General features: G+C 43.6%; 1 protein-coding gene across 2 annotated transcripts in view; it reads left to right on the forward strand.

Annotated features, from left to right (window-relative positions):
* sptbn1 (spectrin, beta, non-erythrocytic 1) overlaps positions 1-21,826 on the forward strand; it is a 101,853-nt gene that overhangs the window by 71,201 nt on the left and 8,826 nt on the right. For both annotated transcript variants that reach the window (XM_068567333.1, XM_068567332.1), the window contains 26 exons: positions 194-289; positions 1,269-1,475; positions 1,865-2,018; positions 2,110-2,261; positions 2,438-2,656; positions 2,755-2,835; positions 3,341-3,547; positions 3,651-3,862; positions 4,860-4,997; positions 6,096-6,216; positions 6,295-6,510; positions 7,241-7,660; positions 8,660-8,862; positions 9,473-9,563; positions 9,655-9,801; positions 10,660-10,923; positions 12,998-13,222; positions 13,303-13,392; positions 13,503-13,781; positions 14,693-14,823; positions 15,316-15,520; positions 16,476-16,850; positions 17,541-17,627; positions 20,533-20,690; positions 21,304-21,442; positions 21,720-21,804. In XM_068567333.1, the coding sequence (XP_068423434.1) occupies positions 194-289; positions 1,269-1,475; positions 1,865-2,018; positions 2,110-2,261; positions 2,438-2,656; positions 2,755-2,835; positions 3,341-3,547; positions 3,651-3,862; positions 4,860-4,997; positions 6,096-6,216; positions 6,295-6,510; positions 7,241-7,660; positions 8,660-8,862; positions 9,473-9,563; positions 9,655-9,801; positions 10,660-10,923; positions 12,998-13,222; positions 13,303-13,392; positions 13,503-13,781; positions 14,693-14,823; positions 15,316-15,520; positions 16,476-16,850; positions 17,541-17,627; positions 20,533-20,690; positions 21,304-21,442; positions 21,720-21,804 (4,702 nt within the window). The remainder of the gene's footprint in view (positions 1-193; positions 290-1,268; positions 1,476-1,864; positions 2,019-2,109; positions 2,262-2,437; positions 2,657-2,754; positions 2,836-3,340; positions 3,548-3,650; positions 3,863-4,859; positions 4,998-6,095; positions 6,217-6,294; positions 6,511-7,240; positions 7,661-8,659; positions 8,863-9,472; positions 9,564-9,654; positions 9,802-10,659; positions 10,924-12,997; positions 13,223-13,302; positions 13,393-13,502; positions 13,782-14,692; positions 14,824-15,315; positions 15,521-16,475; positions 16,851-17,540; positions 17,628-20,532; positions 20,691-21,303; positions 21,443-21,719; positions 21,805-21,826) is intronic.

A 21,826-nucleotide genomic window follows, 5' to 3' on the forward strand; every position in this document is an offset into this window, starting at 1 on the left:
CTTTTCCTGTCTCCTGAACTTGTTTCCTTTGCTCCGTCTATCCTTGCTCTTCTTCTTTCCTTGTTTCCTCTCTTCATTCTTCTTCTTTCCTTGTTTCCTCTCTTTATTCTTATCTGCTTCCTCTCCTTGATTCCTCCCCTCTCCCCCCTCACACCTTTCCTTTCCTTGTCTCCTTTCCTCTGTCCTCCTCCAGGATAACTTTGGATTTGACCTTCAGGCCGTAGAAGCTGCGACTAAGAAGCACGAAGCCATCGAGACGGACATCGCCGCCTACGAGGAGCGAGTTCAGGTCCGTTTAGAGAGAAGAAGTATCCTGTTACTTATTAGTTTATTATGACTTTATTACTTTATCATTACTGAATTATTTCTCTAGTATTACTTTATTACTTTCTTATTACTTATTACATTATTACTTTGTTATTACTTTATTGTTATTCTATTATCACTTACTTATTTATTTATTATCACTTTATTATTACTTGTTAATTCATTACTTTATTACTCTATTATTACGTTATTATTACTTTATTACTTTTTAATATATTATTACTTTAGTGTTACTTTATTAGTTTACTATTACTTTATCATTACTTTATTACTGTATTATTACGTTATTATTACTTAATTATTACGTTATTATTACTTTTAAATATATTATTACTTTAGTATTACTTTATCATTACGTTATTTCTTTATTACTGTATTATTACGTTATTATTACTTAATTATTACTTTATTATTACTTTTTAATATATTATTACTTTAGTATTACTTTTTAATATATTATTACTTTAGTATTACTTTTTAATATATTATTACTTTAGTATTACTTTTTAATATATTATTACTTTATTATTACTTTTTAATATATTATTACTTTATTATTACTTTTTAATATATTATTACTTTAGTATTACTTTATCATTACTTTATTGTTACTTTATTACGTTATTACTGTATTATTACTTTATTATTTAATTCTATACATATTCTTTTTCAAATGGAACAAACCACCTCAGGTTGGAATAAATATTAATGATATAAACCAAACATAATGATTTATTCTATTTTCATCAGGTTTCTCATGTTTCATCTCTTATATTTTACTTTTAGAGCCTTTTAGGATGAAAACAATGAAAACAACGAGCAGCATCGTCTGGATGGAAACGTTGACGTTGTTTGTGGTTTTCCTTTGATCTCCCATCCTCTCTCTCTCTCTCTCTCTCTCTCTCTCTTTCTCTCTCTCTCTCTCTCTCGCTCTCTCTCAGGCGGTGGTTTCCGTGGCGAGGGAGATGGAGTCCGAGAATTACCACGACATCAAACGCATCACGGCCAGGAAGGACAACGTGATCCGGCTGTGGGAATACCTGCTGGAGCTGCTGAAGGCGCGGCGGCTGCGCCTGGAGCTGACGCTCGGCCTGCAGAAGGTCTTCCAGGAGATGCTGTACATCATGGACTGGATGGACGAGATGAAGGTGAGGAGGGGCGTTCGTTTCCCTGTCACGTGGAGGCCAAGTTTGTGTTCTTGAGTCAAAATCTACGCATTTTAGGGGCTTTTTGTGCATAAAAAGATCAAAGTAAGAGTCTGGTTGTCGCACTGAAACTACAAAATACATGAACAGCAGATGAAACCTTGAACTGTAGTACGTTAGACTTCCTCTTGGATTATTAGTCGGTCTCTTGAGGTGAACTGAGAACATTTTTCCGTGGAAAAGGAACAAAAAAATGACATTTATGGTTCAAAACATCCAGCAAATCCGTCTGTAAATCTGATCTCGCTGTGAAAAGCGACGCAGAATCTGAATCCCGCTTGTCTCAACCACTTGGCTTTGACCTTTGACCCTCCTCCTCCTCCTCCCTGCAGATGATGCTGCTCTCTCAGGACTATGGGAAGCACCTGCTGGGCGTGGAGGACCTGCTGCAGAAACACGCCCTGGTGGAGGCCGACATCAGCATCCAGGCCGACCGCGTCCGCAACGTCAACCGCAACGCTCAGAAGTTCGCCGACGACATGGACGGTGAGGCCTCGGCTCCGTCGCCGCTCTCTCATTTAGCTATTTGAGAAAATGGATGAGCGCGACGCTAACGTTTCCTCTTCCTCTTCCTCAGGTTACAAGCCCTGCGACCCTCAGATCATCAGGGATCGCGTCGCTCACATGGATTTCTGCTACCAGGAGCTGAGTCAGCTGGCGGCTGAGCGGCGAGCTCGCCTGGAGGAGTCCCGCCGCCTCTGGAAGTTCTTCTGGGAAATGGCCGAAGAGGTGACCGTTAGAATTATTGAAAGTTTACCCGGCAACTAAATGAAAACCGTCCCTATAGCTGAACATTTTGCGCTCCACGTTGTTGTTGTTATAATCACCAAAATGGCCGGATGTCGAGCTTTTGAAGTCCGCTTCGTCGTCTTAACCGAGGCCCGACTGCGTCCGCCGTTCCGCAGGAGGGCTGGATCCGGGAGAAGGAGCAGATCCTGTCCTCGGAGGATTACGGGAAGGACCTGACGGGGGCGCTGCGGCTGCTGAGTCAGCACAAAGCCTTCGAGGACGAGATGAGCGGGCGCGCCGCCCACCTGCAGCAGACCATCAAGCAGGGCGAGGAGCTGGTGGCCAACGACCACTTCGGAGCCGACAAGATCAAAGAGCGCAACCAGGACATCCAGGTACGCTTTGACAAGTCTTTCTGTTTAAATGACGACGAGGAGCCAGCGTCCTAACGCCTTCCCTCCTTCCTTTCCTTCCTTCCTTCCCCTCCGTGTAGGAGCAATGGGCGGCTTTGGAGCGTCTGTCCGCCGTCCGCAAAGCTCGCCTGGAGGAGGCCTGCAACCAGCACCAGTTCCAGGTGAGAACACTTCTCGTTTTCGGAGGTTTCTCGCAGGAATTTAGACTTGGAAAAAGCACATTTTGCTGTTTCAGTGCGTCTTTCACTTCAGCTCTCTCTCGATATCTAGCAGCCGGAAAGACAGTCGTATGTATCGCTGTTTAGAAAGATTAAAAAGATTGTTCTTCTTCACGTGCCGTCAGACAAATTATAATCTTCCTATTTTTTTCGTCTTTTCAGAACGGAAAAAACCGGCAGAAAAAATTGCGAATATTTTTTTTTTGAAGCATCCAAGTAAAATAAAGACGCTAAATGACATTAAAGGAAATCTTAAAAGTCGTGTGACGCCATGACGGTCATTGTTTTTTGGGGCGTTGGTGAAAGGAAACCAAAAAAAACAAACCATATTTGTTTTCAGCCCATGCAACGAAATCAAATCCAGATTAGAAAACCAATAATCTGGCCTGCAGGGTGAATTCGGACACCTGGGAAAATATATATATATATATTTTTTCTCCCCCTTCAGGCCGATGCCGACGACATCGACACCTGGATGCTGGACGTGCTGCGCATCGTCTCCAGCGTGGACGTGGGCCACGACGAGTTCTCCACCCAGGCGCTGGTGAAGAAGCACAAGGACGTGGCGGAGGAGATCGGCAGCTACCGGCCGCTCATCGAGGCGCTGCACGAGCAGTCGCGCACGCTGCCGCCGGAGAAGGCCGACTCCGAGGAGGTGAAGCTCGGACGGAGAGCGAGCGCGACGACGAGATCCCTCCTCTCCCCTCATTGGCTGACGGCGTTGGCGTGTGTGTGTGTGTGTGTGTGTGTGTCCGCAGGTTCAGGCGCGGCTGGCGGGCATCGAGGAGCGCTACAAGGAGGTGGTGGAGCTCACGCGGCTGCGCAAGCAGGCGCTGCAGGACGCGCTGGCGCTCTACAGGATGCTGAGCGAGGCCTGCGCCTGCGAGGTGTGGATCGACGAGAAGGAGCAGTGGCTCAACAGCATGGACATCCCCGAGAAGCTGGAGGACTTGGAGGTCGTCCAGCACCGGTGAGGGGTCAGGGGGTCAAAAAGAAAGAAGAGCACGCGGCTATTTTAGTGCGGGAAACCGGGAAGTTTGAGTTCACGGCGCGACGCCATTTTTGTTAGTTTTAATTATAACAATGGTCTCCAAAACAGAAAGTGCTTCACGAGCTTGACTTTATTTATTTGATGTGTGTGTGTGTGTGTGTGTGTGTGTGTGTGGGAGTGTGTGTGGTTGGTTCACAGTAGCCTCTGAATCTGGTTTACAGCCACTTGTCTCCAAATTGTTTGCCCGCAAAGCCTCACATGGATCCTTTCCCAGACGCTGGTTAACTGTGTGTGTGTGTGTGTGTGTGTGTGTGTGTGTGTGTGTGTGTGTGTGTGTGTGTGTGTGTGTGTGTGTGAACAGCAGCAGCTTTCAGCAGGAAAAGCTTCACGCTGACCTCACTTTCTTTTTTTCCCATCAACAGCGTCATGAAACCTGTTGAACATTTTTTTTTAAACATTTTTATATTGTTTATTTTATGTACATCCTTTATGTCAAAGTACTTTTTTATGACAAAAAAAGTCATACTTTTGCCCAAAAAATTCTGCCTTTTTTTGTCATCATGACAAGTCTTTTTTTATCATGACTTTTTTTTTGACAATTTTTTAAAAAAAAGGCTTTTTTTAATGAAAGAAAAAAAAGTCAAATTTTTATTTGTCATAATTATATATATTTTTTTATGACAAAAACTAATAATCATGAAGAAAAAAATAAATAATGGAGAAAAAAATTGTCATGATAATTATGACTTCTTTCTTTTTTTTACATAATTAGGACTTCTGCTTTTCTTTCTTTTTTTGTGGTATAAATAGTAAAAAAAAAAAAGTCCAGAAATACTTTTAAAAACATGAGCAACACTTGTCTTTTAAAGTGCGTTAGCGTCATAACTCACCACTTCATTAAACAAGTTAAAACAGTGTGCTTAATTTCAAGTCGTTTCCAGGCAGATTACAGATTATTCACGTTCTCTGGTCGCAGGTTCGAGAGTCTGGAGCCGGAGATGAACAACCAGGCGTCCCGGGTCGCCGTGGTGAACCAGGTCGCTAGGCAACTAATCCACTGCGGACATCCCAGCGAGAAGGAGATCAAAACCCAGCAGGACAAACTCAACACCAGGTAATCTCACGGGGATTAGACCAGCTCGTATGCTGGGATTAGCAGCTCTTTAAACAATGCCTGAGATCACACTGGTCAATAAAGTGAAAGTAAAGAGGAAACTAATTAAATATTTAATGTAATGCATTTAGATTATTATTCAGCACTGATTTAACAGATTAATATGTGATACATAATTAGGTAATGAATTGGTATTAAGCAGCCGTCCCAACTGGGATTAAAAAACAGAATTTAACAAACATGATTGATTGAGCAATACTGGGATTAAAGTGAAGTGACAAATTATAGTTAGTAGTATAGTATAATAGTTAGTACAGTTGTTGTTTTTTATAGTATTTTTTACTATACTATACTAGTAGTATAGTAGTTCATGACAAACTAATTTAACTTTGAGTAAAACTGAACAGCGAAAGGATTAAAATGAAAGAACAAACTGTGATTATCGGGTAACTAAATAGAATTAAACAGGCAATCTAATCTGGATTAAACGGGTTGCTTCATTGAAATGTCTCTAAAGGTAAAGTTAACTGATGAACTTTGATTACACGTCATAATAAACCAAAGTTTCAACTGTAAATATGATTTTTGAGAAGTTTAAAAAGTCCAATAAAGATAAATAATCTAAATGAATTCATTTCATGAATGAGTTGCTAAAAAAAAAAGCAGCAAATTGAACATCTTCGGGTCCTGAAGGTGAAGTTATGAATCGGTTATTAACACCTGATAATGATAATGAAATGGTATTAATCAGCGGTCCCAACTGGGATTAAAAAACAGGACTTAACAGACATCATTGATTGAGCAAAACTGGGATTTAAAGTGAACTGGAATCAAACAAATTTAAGCGAAAGGATTTAAATGAAAGAACAAACTGATTGTCGGGTAACTAAATAGAAATAAACAGGCAATCTAATCTGGATTAAACAGACAAAAACGAGGATTTCTTAACTGAAATGTCTGTCAAGAGAAAGTTAACTGATAAACTTTGATTACAGGAAATAAATAAACCAAAGTTTCAACTGTAAATACGATTTTTAAATGAACTTAAAAAGTCAAATCTTGCCTCGGTGCTGACGGTGTCTCCGCCCCTCCGCCCAGGTGGAGTCAGTTCAGAGACCTGGTGGACCAGAAGAAGGACAGCCTGAGCTCCGCCCTGGGAGTCCAGAACTACCACCTGGAGTGCAACGAGACCAAGTCCTGGATTAAAGAGAAGACCAAGGTGTGTGTTCATGAAGGGAAGCACAGTCCCGGCTGCACCTTGTTGCCGCACCTGTAATCCAACCCGTCCTCCCCGCAGGTGATCGAGTCCACGCAGGAGCTGGGCAACGACCTGGCCGGCGTCATGGCGCTGCAGAGGAAGCTGACGGGCATGGAGCGCGACCTGGCCGCCATCGAGGACAAGCTGGGCGACCTGGGCAAGGAGGCGGACCGCCTGGCCTCGGAGCACCCGGACCAGTCCGACGCCATCAAGGGCCGCCTGGACGGGATCACCGGCGTCTGGGGCGAGATGAAGGTGAGGAAGATCTCTTCTTCTTTTTTAGTCATCTTGTGCTCTGAGTAAAAGAAAGAAAGGTGCGCCAGTTTCTTCTGCTTGAAAATGAACCTTTAGCTATTTCAACTTTTTAGCTATTTCAATTTTTTTTTTTTTTAGCTATTTCAATTTTTTTAGCTATTTCAATTTTAAAAAATGTAATCGTGAATTCACTGAAGTGAGATCATTTCAGTTGACCCGATATCTTGTGAACAAGCTCTGTATTTTTTTTATTCCATCTGTATATTTAAAATTCTTTTTACTACTAATTTAAGAAAAAAAAATCTTACCGTTCTACTGTTTATTTATATTACTTGAATTTTTATTTTTTTTAATCTTATTTACTTGTGAGCTTTGATGCTGTAATCCTGTAATTTCCCCACTGAGGGACTAATAAAAGATTATTTTATCTTAATTTATGTTTTAAAATGTTAAAATGTTCATATTTGTGCCATTATCTACCCAAGATCCTCTTCACCAGTGTTTTGGTACATTTAGTAAAAAGACAAAAAAAAAACATGTTTAATGAAATCTTAAGTCAAGAGGTAGAAAATAAAACACCAAAGTAGTCTTTACATGTTGTGCTACCGTGTCCTTTGCGTGTGCCTTCATCATGTCAAAGACGTTCGCTCACAACTTTTAGCCATTTTAAAATCAGCCTGACATTAATGGAGGTCTGACTCCGCCCCCTTTTGTCTTCTTCTGGTCCCAGGACACCATGAAGAACCGTGAGGAGTCCCTCGGCGAGGCCAGCAAGCTGCAGCAGTTCCTGCGCGACCTGGACGACTTCCAGTCGTGGCTGTCGCGGACGCAGACGGCCATCGCCTCGGAGGACATGCCCAACGCGCCGGCCGAGGCCGAGAAGCTGCTGACGCAGCACGAGAACATCAAGAACGAGATCCGAAACTACGAGGAGGACTACCAGAAGATGCGCGACATGGGCGAGACGGTGACGCGGGGCCAGACGGACGCGCAGCACATGTTCCTGCGGCAGCGGCTGCAGGCGCTCGACACCGGCTGGAACGAGCTGCACAAGATGTGGGAGAACCGGCAGAACCTGCTGTCCCAGTCCCACGCGCACCAGCTGTTCCTCAGGGACACCAAGCAGGCCGAGGCCTTCCTCAACAACCAGGTGGGGGAACCTCTGGCTGGGCCACACACACACACACACACGCACACACACACTGGCGCCGGCCTCACCTGACCTGGTCCAGGATCAGCGGTGAGGGAAATGGATAGTTGTAGAACAATTAGTTGATTAATTGAGAAACTGAGAATTTAATCAAGGAGGATTTTCCTGTTTTTTTTCATTCTGACGTAACTATAAATAAATCTTTGTGTTTGGACCGTTAGCCGGAAAAAACACACAAAAAACACAATGTTGAAGTTGAGGTATGTCAGATGAACTTCTGTCCCGCTGCTCTTGAGCATCCAGCCTCAGGACCTGCAGGTCAGACGCTGCCACCAAGTGGTCAAAGTCCTTCACTGCGCCAACGTGTTCATGTGATTTACATTGTTTTCTATATGTTTTAAACCTTTATTATTATACATACATACATATGAACATACATTATTAATACATACATACATATATACGCATACAAACACACACTTACATATATACATATACACATACTTATATACACATACATACACACACTTCCATCCATACATACACACACACACACACACACACACACACACACACACACACGTATGTATTCAAACGAAATAATACTTTTATTTAAAGTCATACATACTTACAAATTACAGAAAAGAGATTTCTCTTTTTTACTCCTAAATTTCATCCAAGTCTCCTCAAATATTGTGTTGAACATTTTGACGTTGTCATCGTTTCCCCGAGTGAAGCAAGAGGAGCCGTGAAGGGTCCGACCTTCATCATCATCATCATCATCATCATCATCATCATCATCATCATTATTGTCTCCTCATGTCGTTGGTCTACTTGCTGACGTCCTACATTTTAATCACCTGAACACGCGGCTGTAATGACGCGCGCTGTCCACCGGGTGGCAGCCTCTGACCTTTAGGAAAGAGAGAAGTTATGGAACGAGAGAAGAAGCAATAAGTTGTTGTTCGCGTGAGCAACAGAAGTGGTTTTGTGCCTCAGGAGTACGTGCTGGCTCACACGGAGATGCCCGCCACTCTGGAGGCGGCCGAGGCCGCCATCAAGAAGCAGGAGGACTTCATGACCACCATGGACGCCAACGAGGAGAAGATCGGCGGCGTGCTGGACACCGGGCGCCGCCTGGTGACCGACGGCAACATCAACGCGGAGCGCGCTCAGGAGAAGGTGGACTCCATCGACCAGAGGTGAGTTTGTTACCACGTTTAATGTGTGTTATTGTGAGGAAACGCTAAATGATCGTTTTAATTTTCAGCCAGATGTTTCTTCATTTCAGTGACAGTTTGGATTTTTCTTTTAAACATTACAGATGAATCCATAAAAGAGCTGCAACTCACTATGATTTTAATAATCGATTAATCGGTTGATCATTTTTTCTCACAGACACACACAGACTCAGAAACTCGCACACACTCACACACACACACACACTCACTCACAGACACACACTCACAGACACACACACACGCTTCAATAAGACGTTATTAACCCATTAGGGAATAAACGACTAGCTAGCGAGCTAGCGACCACGGTTAGCCTAGCTGCTACGTTATTGATCATGAAATTCGTTGCTAACTTTTTTAATAATCGATTTTTTTTTTTGATTTGTTGTTGCAGTCCTCGTCTGTAATATAAATAATTATTAGCCTATTCGGCTAATAATGATCTTTAACGCTCTATAAAAGATAAACTACTGGATGAAACGTCATCGTTAACACTTCTGGAAGTATTTCAATGTTCTAAATCTACAAGGAAAAACTGCTACACATTATGAATATATTGATAATTGTCTCTCAGGCACAAGAAGAACCGAGCGGCCGCCAGCGACCTGCTGTCGAGGCTGAAGGACAACAGAGACCTGCAGAGGTTCCTGCAGGACTGCCAGGAGGTAAAGGACACACACTCACCTGACACTGAGTCGGTTGCAGTAAAACCTGCAGTCTCTCAGAGACATCACCGCCTCCTCTGTGCGTCTCCAGCTGTCGCTGTGGATCAACGAGAAGATGCTGACGGCTCAGGACATGTCGTACGACGAGGCCAGGAACCTCCACAGCAAGTGGCTGAAGCACCAGGCCTTCATGGCCGAGCTGCAGTCCAACAAGGAGTGGCTGGACAAGATCGACAAGGTGGGAGGAGAAAAGATGGAGGAATGGGGGGAAGACAGTGTTGTGTGTTGTTCAGCAAATGTCCTTCGGCTCATTTAAGGGTCAACAGCCCTGTTAAACGACTGCCAACCAAACATGTCCTTTAATTAACCTTTTAGAAAACCTCCCGCGGCCATTTTAATACCCAGCATGCCCCATTCAGACAATCTTTTTGGCTTGAAATGCGTATTTTTTGTAAAAACGACACAGTTTTCTGACTGAAACTCCTTCCTAACAGGACAAGACTTTGTTTTATTGTGATGTTTGTTGCAGATTCTGATTCTTTAGGTCCTAATCTTTCCAAAAAGGTGTCTTATTGACGCTCCAGGAGGCTTTTTTGGGGAATCTGGCTCATATCATGCTGGATGTTCGTAGTTATTTTCAAAATATTGTATAAAAGTGATTTTTTTGCAGATATACATTTTTTTCCCGAGACTTTGCTGAACAAATACATACAATAAACACAAGTATTGGAATTAATTTGGGGCTCCTACTATGACTCAAACACAGGGAAAAAGAACTCTGGAGACAACATTTTTTTTAGATATTAAATGAGTTTATTACCTGCAGTGACATTTGTTGGAGCAGTTTATTCTAAATAGATCTTTTATATTTCCTCTTAAGCTTCCTATAAGTAGAAAATGAAGATTTTTATTTTAAAAAGACAGGAAATTGTTTCTTTTATCACTCCACTAAAATATAAGAAAGATCTTTCTCCATTTCTTTATTACATTTTCTAGTGTTTGGCTACTTGGAGACCTTCACTTGTATTTTAAATACAGCAGCGTCTCTACTGACACTGACTTTACACACCGCTCACCAACCGGCGCTGTCTTTCAGGACGGGCAGGCGCTGATGGCGGAGAAGCCGGAGACGGAGGCCATGGTGAAGGAGAAGCTGGCGTCCCTGAAGGCCATGTGGGAGGAGCTGGAGTCCACCACCCAGACCAAGGCCAAGTGTCTGTTTGACGCCAACAAGGCGGAGCTCTTCACCCAGAGCTGCGCCGACCTGGACAAGTGGCTGGCCGGCCTGGACGGGCAGCTGCAGTCCGACGACTACGGCAAAGACCTCACCTCCGTCAACATCCTGCTGAAGAAGCAGCAGGTGAGGAGCGACCGCGCTTCGTCCAGATGTTTTACAGGAAAAGCTCGAGAAGTACTTCCTGTGTCAGTTTGACTGAACTTCCTGTAAAGCCTCTCGGTTTCTCTTCCACTTTCGTGGATGTGAAATCCAAATATCTTTTGGCGTGTGATCCCTTTAACCCTTTGGAGACCGTGTGGAAATCTTCCTGCGGCCATTTTAAGTCCCAGCATGCCCCATTCAGACAATCTTTTGGCATAAAATACGTCATATTTTTCCATTTTTGAAACGAACGACACAGTTTTTTGACTGAAACTTCTTCCTAACAGGCCAAGACTTTGTTTTATTGTGATTTTTGTTGCAGATTTTGACTCTTTAGGTCATAATCTTTCCAAAAAGGTGTCTTATTGACGCTCCAGGAGGCTTTTTTTAAGGGAATCTGGCTCATATCATGCTGAATGTTCATAGTGTTTTGTTTTTTTTGTTGCAGCTGAAGATGATATGAGGCTTTAGCTGTTTGATGCTAACGTGCTAAATCAAGATGGAGAACGTTAAAGATGCTAAACATCAACTCCTCACAAAGCAGTGTGCAGGACTTTAAGTCTTCCTCGTCCTCGTTAAGCTCCCATGAGCTTCAGAGATCCTATAACTGAAGTGTTGGTTCAGACCCTGAGGGAGCGTTTTAATTAACCTACGCACATCACTCTGCTTCTAAATTGCAATATTTAATATTGAAATGGACGCCGATGGATAATACCTGAATGCATTTGTGCACTGGGGCTTATATCTGCAAAAAAAATATCACAGTTGTGAAATTAATATTTCTTTTTGGTTTATTTCTGTGATCCAAAGCGCTTTTTTACTGTGATGAAAGGAGTGAGTCTAACCCCCCTTTACATAAGCCACACACACACACACACACACACACACACACACACACACACACACACACACACACACTTTCATATCCACAAAGTCTTAGCTGGGAACACGCACTCACACACAGCTCTTATGTAATCTCTCATTTGATGTGTTACGAGCCCACACTGAATCTGAAGTGTGTGTGTGTGTGTGTGTGTGTGTGTGTGTGTGTGTCCACCCACCAGTAACGGACAGAATTGAGTGTGAAGCCGTGTGATGGACGATGTTGTTATTTTCAGTCGATTAGAGAAGCTTTACTTCTCTTATCATCCGTCTTCTCTTGAGATCTGTAATTTATTGTGTGTGTGTGTGTGTGTGTGTGTGTGTGTGTGTGTTGGAGGGAGATCAGCAGCAGAGTGTTTGATCTGTTCTACCTCCTCTTCCTCTTCCTCTCTGTTCTCATTTCATCTCAGAACAAACCTGTGTGTGTGTGTGTGTGTGTGTGTGTGTGTGTGTGTGTGTGTGTGTGTGTGTGTGTGTGTGTTTTATGTGGTGAAGCCGTTGCAGACTGTCGGTTCGCTGGAACATCACACGCACTTTGATTTAGATTTTTCGTATACAAGTCAGTTTTTGGAGGTTTTTCCTGCGTCGAGGAGACGAGACGACGCTTCTGAAGCATCTTTTATCTTTTGGGAAATCTGTTGTTTTTTTTTAATGGAGACCAAATAGTTGATGCTTCTGTTACAGTTACACATTACTTTTTAGTATGTCATTGTGTTTATTATTTGTTTATACAATTGTGTGTGTATATATAGTTATGTATTTTTTTCTTTAATTTTTTTTTTTATTTTTTATTTTTTATTTTTTTTTATTTAATCTTTTTTATAATTTTTTTTAAATTTTTTTTATTAAATCTTTTTTTTAAAATTAATTAATTTTTCTTTAATTTTTTTTAAATTTTATTTATTTTTTTTATTTAATCTTTTTTATAATTTTTTTATTTTATTTTTTTTATTAAATCTTTTTTTAAATTAATTAACTTTTATTTAATTTTTTCATATTTCATCTATAGTTATTTCTACTGCAATTTCTTTTATTGACTTTTTTGTATTTTTGAATTACTTGATTTTTTAAATCTTATTTACTTGTGAGCTGCTGAGGGACCAATAAAGGATTATTGTATCTCTTATCTCCTCAAACAACACTTCTTCTCCCCGTCTGACCTCCCGGCCTGCAGATCCTGGAGAGCCAGGTGGAGGTGCGTCAGAAGGAGGTGGGCGAGCTGCGCGGCCAGTCGCAGGCCCTCAGCCAGGAGGGCAAGGGCTCCGAGGAGGTGGACGGCCAGAGGATCGGCGTGGAGAAGAAGTTCCAGTCGCTCCAGGACCCGCTGCAGAGGAGGCGGGACAACCTCATGGCGTCCCGCGAGATCCACCAGTTCAACCGGGACGTGGAGGACGAGATCGTGAGTAGAGGACGAGCGGCTGACGCTGAGAAAGATGATAACGGGCGGGGGCGGTGTTAACGTGAACCTTCCTCCTGCAGCTGTGGGTGGAGGAGCGCATGGCTCTGGCCACGTCCACCGACCACGGGAACAACCTGCAGACGGTGCAGCTGCTCATCAAGAAGAACCAGGTACGCCAGCAGAACATCACAGTAGATAAAGTCAATAAAAACTACAACCATGGAGCTTGACGTCCCTCCTCCTCCTCCTCCTCCTCCTCTTCCTCCCCCCCGCGGCTCAGACCCTGCAGAAGGAGATCCAGGGCCACCAGCCGCGCTACGACGACATCTTCGAGCGCAGCCAGCACGTCCTCCGGGAGAACGGCCCGACGGCCGACGCCATCCGGCGGCGCCTCGCCGAGCTGCAGGCGCTCTGGGAGCAGATCCGCAAGGAGACGGAGAAGCGGCACACGCGCCTCAGCGAGGCCCACGAGGCCCAGCAGTACTACTTTGACGCCGCCGAGGCCGAGGCCTGGATGAGCGAGCAGGAGCTCTACATGATGTCGGAGGAGAAGGCCAAGGTGAGGCCGCAGGGGTCAGAGGTCAGAGGGGTCGGCAGCAGGAGAAGGGGAAGCTTTCAGGTCCTTCACTTAAGTTAAAAGTGTGAATATCACACTGTAAAAATACTGTTAAGGAGTATTTTTGTATGCTTTGTAGTCCCCCACACATCCATCTCTAAATGTAAAGTAGAAGTCCTTCATATTTTATGTATAATATGAATATAAATAATATTTGAATCATTTTTAGTGCTGAATTTTCACATTTGAGAAGTAGGAAACATGTTTTACGTGAAAAAATGACTTTTATTTTTTGAATAATTATAAAAATGGTTGACAATTAATTTCAACTGAACAAAATATCATATTTTACAAGTTCCACATGTGTTTGTGTGTGCAAAAATATAGATTTTGTAAAGTTAAGCTGTCAAACTAAATGTCGGGCAGTAAGAAGTACAGCATGCGATGTAACGGAGTAGAACTGGAAAGTAAATAATACCTCACATATGTACTTTAGTAAAGTACTTGAGTCAATGTACTTTGTTATGTTCCCACTCTGGTGTTGGGCTTCGTAAACACAAACCAGTAAACAAACAAATCTCCTGTCTTGTGCGCTCAAGCTAATGATTGTAACTCACAAGTGACCTGAGACGACGAGTCTGAAATGTCCCAAAACAGCCACCGTACAAAGGACGATCCCCTGAGCTGAACTCTGGCACCACCAGGAGGACGGACGCAGCATTTCTTCTTCTTTCTTGGTTTTAGTTGTTGCTTCACCCCTCAGTTCCTCAGTTTTAGTTTGGTTAGTTAGCCGCGGTTAGCGGTTAGCGTCAGACTGCCGGTCTTTGTTACTCTCATGAATGATAATGTGTGAAACTTACGGTAAATATTCTGTCTCATATTCTAACTTTTTAAAACTTGTCCGTGTCTCTCAGGACGAGCAGAGTTCGGTGGCGATGCTGAAGAAGCATCACATCCTGGAGCAGGCGGTGGAGGACTACGCCGACACCGTGCACCAGCTGTCCGGCACCAGCCGAGGCCTGGTGGCCGCCGAGCACCCCGACAGGTGAGGACGCACAGATCACAGTTATTATCTACAAGGGAAAGCTTATTTTAGATGAACTTAAGGTAAATAATGAGGCTAAAAAAAACAGTATTGCACAGAAATATGATGATAGTATTGCTGTGATACATATGATTTATGATAATAGTATTGCTATGATATGATAAATATGATAACCTCACAGGTCAAAGGTCAAGTTTAGTTTTTTCCTTCAAGCAGGAAGCTTTTTACACTTTAAAAATGTGCAGGGAAACAACGAAGGGAGCAATAAACTGAGCTTTAAAATGAGACGAAGTAAAGAAAATAAGGAAGCAGACGAGGAATGAAAGGGTGAAGAGAAGGAGACGTAGATGAAGGAAAGGAAACGAGTACAAGTGGAGGTCAAAACAAGGAAACGAGAAGGAACAAGGGACATTGAAGAGAGCGAGAAGAATAATAATGAACCACGATCCCTGACTTCCTGTCCTCCTCCTCCTCCTCGTCTTCGTCGCTCAGCGAGCGGATCGGCATGCGTCAGTCTCAGGTGGACAAGCTGTACGCCGGGCTGAAGGACCTGTCGGAGGAGCGCCGGGGGAAGCTGGACGAGCGGCTGCGTCTCTTCCAGCTGAACCGGGAGGTGGACGACCTGGAGCAGTGGATCGCCGAGCGCGAGGTGGTGGCCGGGTCCCACGAGCTGGGGCAGGACTACGAGCACGTCACGGTACGCGCGACGCGAGCGCCGCCAGCCGCCATTTTTTATTTGAGAGGATGTTTTTAGGTACTTTCAATGGACACTAATGGTGTCAATGATTTGCATGATTTTTTTTCGTTTCAGTGATCGTTAGGAAACGGTTAGACATTTTATTTCTAAATTATTAGTTCAGATTTCTCTGAAAATGATTGAGGAAAACGTCAAAAGCGGATGTTTTTAGTTTATGGCGGATGTATTATCGTGGTTGTTTATGTCGGTCATAATAATACATGTTAAATATACGTTTGAGGTCTTTTAGACCCGTTTCTTTGTTCCTGTTTATTTTTACGCCGTAAAACATTTCATTTAGTTCCGTAATGTGTCTTTAGAATTATTTTAAATTTGTACTTAAACCAGTTTAAAACTGTAGAACCAAGTTTTGGCTCCAGACCTCGTTTTTCTACTGTGTTAGTCGTAATGAATCCCAAAACTTGTGTTTATTGTGTGTATTTGTTCAGCAAAGTCTTGGGGAAAAAATGTATATCTGCAAAAAAATCAATTTTAAAAGATATTTTATTAATAACTATAAACATCCAACATGATATGAGCCAGATTCCCCAAAAAAGCCTCCTGGAGCGTCAATAAGACACCTTTTTGGAAAGATTAGGACCTAAAGAATCAGAATCTGGAACAAAAATCACAATAAAAAAAAGTCTTGGTCTGTTAGGAAGGAGTTTCAGTCAAAAAACTGTGTCGTTCAGTTAAAAAATAGAAAAATATTACGTATTTTATGCCAAAAGATTGTCTGAATGGGGCATGCTGGGTATTAAAACGGGAGCGGGAGGATTTTGGCGCACGGTTTCCAAAAGGTTAAGGAATCCTCCTCAAAGTAGTTTGCTTATATTTTGTGTTAATAATGTCCAAACATTAGAGCGCTGTACTTCACTGCTCTCTGAAACGAGTCGCCTCCTTCGTCCTCCTTCAGATGCTGCAGGAGCGCTTCAGAGAGTTCGCCCGCGACACCGGCAACATCGGCCAGGAGCGCGTGGACACCGTCAACCAGCAGGCGGACGAGCTGATCAACACCGGCCACGGCGACGCCGCCACCATCGCCGAGTGGAAGGACGGCCTGAACGAGGCCTGGGCCGACCTGCTGGAGCTCATCGACACCCGCACGCAGATCCTCGCCGCCTCCTTCGAGCTCCACAAGTTCTACCACGACGCCAAGGAGATCCTCAACCGCATCCTGGACAAACACAAGAAGCTGCCCGAGGAGCTGGGCCGCGACCAGAACACGGTGGAGACGCTGCAGAGGATGCACACCACCTTCGAGCACGACATCCAGGCGCTGGGAACACAGGTGCGGGAGCTCTATTTAGGACTGGTGCGAGGCGGCATTGGGAATAAACCTGGGAAGTCATGGGATTTGGTTAAAAGTCATTTTAAAAAAAAATGGTTAAAAGTCATGAAAATTTGGTTAAGTCATAAAAAATGGTTTAAAGTCATGAAATGTGGTCTAAAGTCCAAATTTGGTCAAAAGTTATGAAAAATTGGTTAAGTCTTGGAAATTTGGTTAAAAGTCATGAAAATTGGTTAAAAGTCATAAATATTTGGTTAAAAGTCATTAAAATTGGTTAAAAGTCATAAATATTTGGTTAAAAGTCATGGAAATTGCGTTGAAAGTCATAAAAAAATGTTAAAAGTCTTGGAAATTTGGTTAAACGTCATGAAAATTGGTTAGAGGTCATAAAAATTTGGTTAAGTCATGGAAATTGCGTTGAAAGTCCAAAAAAAGTTGTTAAAAGTCTTGGGAATGTGGCTTAAAGTCATGGAAATTTGGTGAAAACTCATAAAAAGTTGGTTAAAAGTCTTGGAAATGTGGTTAAAAGTCATGGAAGTCCATTGGTCAACGTGTATGAACCTGCCTGTGTGACGTTCTCAGCTCTCGTGATCCGCCCGCTTGTGGCGCTGACGTTTTGTAAATTGTTTTCCGCGTGTTCTCGACCAACCTGAACCTCCTCTTCCTCCTCTCCCTCCTCTCCTCTCTCAGGTGCGGCAGCTTCAGGAGGACGCCGTTCGCCTGCAGTCGGCGTACGCCGGAGACAAAGCCGACGACATCCAGAAGAGAGAAGGAGAGGTGAGCGTCGGGCCGCATCAGGACTCGGTTTACTTTGAATTCAGTGTTTCGTATCGACGGCCTCCATGTGAAGCTGGTAGACGAGCTGCTTCTCTTACTGGTGCATCGACAGTGAACTGGGCCTTTGCACTGGTGTTGAAGAGGAGACTGTTCCTCATGCATGCTGCACTGCTGCTGCACTAACTTTGCACTGTTCCTGCGCCCCGACGTGACGACGGGAGACTAACGCAACAGGATGTAGAGGAATCTGTGATGAGGTGAAGGATACGCTCGTTGGTAAAAGAGGATAAAACACGTGGCGATGCCCTTTAAACCGCCAATTCATGATCCTACGACTCTGACAGGAGATTATAGACGCGTGAAGTCCTGCAGGGCGTGGTCAAAATGCAGGAGAACGTCTCCTCCTTCATGGTTTCTGTCCACAGACGTGAGCGTTAGTGGCCTTCACCCCGAATTAATTCCAATACTTGTGTTTATTGTATGTATTTGTTCAGTAAAGTCTTGGAAAAAAATGTATATCTGCAAAAAAAATCACTTTCAAAAATATATTTTGATCATAAAGATTAACTTCCAGCTTAATATGAGCCAAATGCCCCCAAAAAAGCCTCCTGGAGCGTCAATAAGACACCTTTTTGGAAAGATTAGGACCTAAAGAATCAGAATCTGCAACAAAAATCACAATAAAACAAAGTCTGGGTCTGTTAGGAAGGAGTTTCAGTCAGAAAACTGTGTCATTCGGTTCAAAAATGGGGAAAAAATACGTATTTTATGCCCAAAAAATTGTCTGAATTGGGCATGCTGGGACTTAAAATGGGGCCGGCAGGATTTTGGCGCACGGTTTCCAAAAGTTTAAGGAATCCTTAAAGTAATTTTCTTATATTTTGTGTTAATGTCACCTCCAAACGTTAAAGCTGCGGTTGATGACAGGATGTGACATTTCCAGCAGCCCAAAAAAACTGTCTTTCATTTTTTTTTGGGGTATTTTATAAACATCTCAGCTGCTTGCGTCTTCATCCAAAGAAATAAGAAAGAAATAGTGATTTTTCTTCAAGAGGATTTTGCAAACTCATCATAAAATCTACACCTGAAACCCTTTCAGATGTTTTGTGTCGTGATCATAATAATCTCATATCCGAGTGGACTCTCCCGTCGTGGCTCCAGACAAGCGGAGTGTTGAGTGTTTCTTGATGGCGTTGTTGTTTTTGACCATTCCCTGTATGTCCGTTTCCCTGCATATCCTCCCCTGTCCGCCAGAAGAGAAAGGGAGAGGTGAGACTCCGTTTACCAAAAGCATTGGCTTTGCATCAGTCTTCATTTTGGCTGCAGTTCCAGACTTTCTTTTAACATTTCGACTAAAATGTCGATTCATTCTTCGTGACATTTTAGTCGTTTTTTTTTTTTGGTGCCGTTTTGGCCCCGATCTCCGTCACACACCTGGTGATTTGCAAATACTGGAACAATTTGTTTGGCGTCTTTCTGAGCTCGCCGTCAGGCTGTAAACACCACCCGCCTGCGTCTCTGAGGCGGTGAAAACAAACACTACGAGTAGTTTGCAAATCCAGTTCAGGTCTGGTTAGTCCAAGAAACATGAAATTGGAGGCCTTTTAAGCGTCTAGCTTTTTAAAAAAAAAAGATTTTAAGGTGCATTTTTAATGTCATGGCTGCACACATTGGTGCAATCGAATGTTTTTGTTGCGCATTTGCTTAAATGTAGTTGCTTGTTAGCTGGCAAATTATCGCTTTTAGCCCACTGCAGCCTCGTTTCCATCAACGATGTTAAAATATTCTGTGCAGATGTACTGCTCCGTCTGGAGAGGATCATCTTTTGTTGACGTTGTTTGACAAATTGTTCAAAGATGGTTGATTTTAAATGTTTTTTTTGGTTTCAGATTTGTAACTTAGTTGCTGGCTAACCGTAGCGTCTGTGAATAATCTCCGCTGTCCGGTCGTCATCCTCATTTAGCTGTCAGAAGCTAGCATTAGCATGCTAACAGATTAATAGCCCAGGTTAATAATCTGACTTGTTGTCAAACTCGCACCGAAATCTACCGTTCACCCTGACTGACAGCGTAACCGAGAGGTTAGCTTCAGCTCACGGGGTCGGCCATTACTCGTCGGAGCTTCACCTCTCATTGCTTAATTAGTTAGCTAGTCAAGCTAACCGTCGGTTGTGTGGCAGTGAACAGGTTAAAGTCCCGCCTCATCCAAATCTGCAACAAAAAAAAAAGGTGCAAACATGATTAACTCGACAGGCACTAAAATAATCTTGCAAGCGGCTCGCTATGCTGTCGATAACTGTTCAGCTCCGGTGCTAAAGGAGCTAAACGAGTGTCCGGCAGATTATGCAGCGCTCAGATTGAGCGGGTGGAGATGCGAGCGAACATAATCCACTATAAACATAGAGGCGGGGGTTTCGCTGAGAGGATAAAGTCCTGTATTTAATTCCACGTTACGAGGATAAAACTGTTAATGGAGCAAATAAAATGGCTGTTTCTTTTTGCCCTGCATCGCCTACAATGACCCAATACATCCAGAGATGCTAAGAGGACAACTGCATTGCTGCAATCCGCTCATAGCAATGCAATAGTTTTTGCTTTGATGCTATTTATTTGTTCATTTCCCCCGGGCTGCCGCGCTCCCCTGCAGCTCCCCGGTGACGGTGCTGGACATGTGCAAGACTCTGCAACCTCATGCGCCTTCTAACAATAATGTGTTATCAACCCAGTGATGAATTAGCTTCATGCTAAGTAACGAATCCCCCGCACTAGCTGCCCTTCAGGCCGCTCCTTCATGATGGAGGCTCTTAGGAAACACACGTGTGTTATAGGAGCCCAGCTTCTGAAGTCTGACATCTGTCATGTCACCTCCTCCCTCCTCCTCTCCCTCCTCCACCTCCTCCCTTCAGGTCCTCGAGGCCTGGAAGAACCTGCTGGAGGCGGCGGAGGGCCGGCGGGTGAAGCTGGTCGAGACCGGAGACAAGTTCCGCTTCTTCAGCATGGTGCGCGACCTGATGCTGTGGATGGAGGACGTCATCCGGCTGATCGAGGCCCAGGAGAAGCCCCGGTGAGGAAGACGAGGAGGCTTCTGACGCGTCCATGTTTCTTCTGTTCGTCTGCAGCGTTTCACTTGTTTTACTCCGACATATTAACACGAAAAAAGTCAAAATGCGCCATTTCGATTCTGCTCATTAGTTGTGTTTTCATATCTCGGGGGTCAGAGGGAGGGCCGTGAGTCTTTTTATGGGACATTTTGACTGGTGGGTTTGAATCACACCAGGGAGTTTAGAGAATTTCCTCCACTAAAACCACAGAAAATACAAAGAAATATTACAATAAAAGGTATTTTAGTAGCTTCGTTTAGCTGCTGTCCCTCAAATAACAGCAAAGCAGATGGAAAAAGAGTGAAAAGAAAGTGATGGTAACGTATTTGAAGGGGAAAAAAGACGCACATTAAGTAAATAAATACATTTTATTTGTCTTGATGACGAGACAAACTTATCAAAAATCTCATTTTATGGTCTCGTGTTTCTTTCTGGTCGACTCAAACAAAAACAGCATCAGCTGAAGTTTGTGTTTCCTCTCAAACAATCTGAGGAGTTTCAACGTGTCCTCTTCTCGCTCATTGTTGCGTTTGTGTGCGTCTGTGTGCGTCTGTGTGCGTCTGTCCTCGTCCTCAGCGACGTGTCGTCGGTGGAGCTGCTGATGAACAACCACCAGGGCATCAAGGCGGAGATCGACGCCCGAAACGACAGCTTCACGGCCTCCATCGAGCTGGGCAAAGCTCTGCTGGCCAGGAAGCACTACGCGTCAGAGGAGGTAGAGACGCGAGCTTTGACGGTTTCAATCTGCCGTTTTGGGATTTATTTCTCACCTTTTTGTATCCGTGTGCATGTCAAGTTGGATTAAACAGTTATATCCTTTGATATTTAATATAACCTGACCTTTGACCTCTATGGTTAAACGTGAACAAATCTCATCGCCAGAGCGGCTGAATCCGGCTTGATTTCAGGAAGACGCTCCTGATGTTTGTGTCTCCACAACCGCCTGAACACATTTTGAAATCTTCTCTTAAAACCTTTTTTCTCGCCCTCAGATTAAAGAAAAGTTGCTACAGTTGACGGACAAGAGGAAAGACATGATTGACAAGTGGGAGGACCGGTGGGAGTGGCTGAGACTGGGTACGCGGCCGAAGCCTTCCTC

Source organism: Clinocottus analis, unplaced genomic scaffold (assembly GCF_023055335.1).
Source record: "Clinocottus analis isolate CAN_PGR_092001 unplaced genomic scaffold, fCliAna1.0.p SCAF_8, whole genome shotgun sequence".
Classification (NCBI taxonomy): Eukaryota; Metazoa; Chordata; class Actinopteri; order Perciformes; family Cottidae; genus Clinocottus; species Clinocottus analis.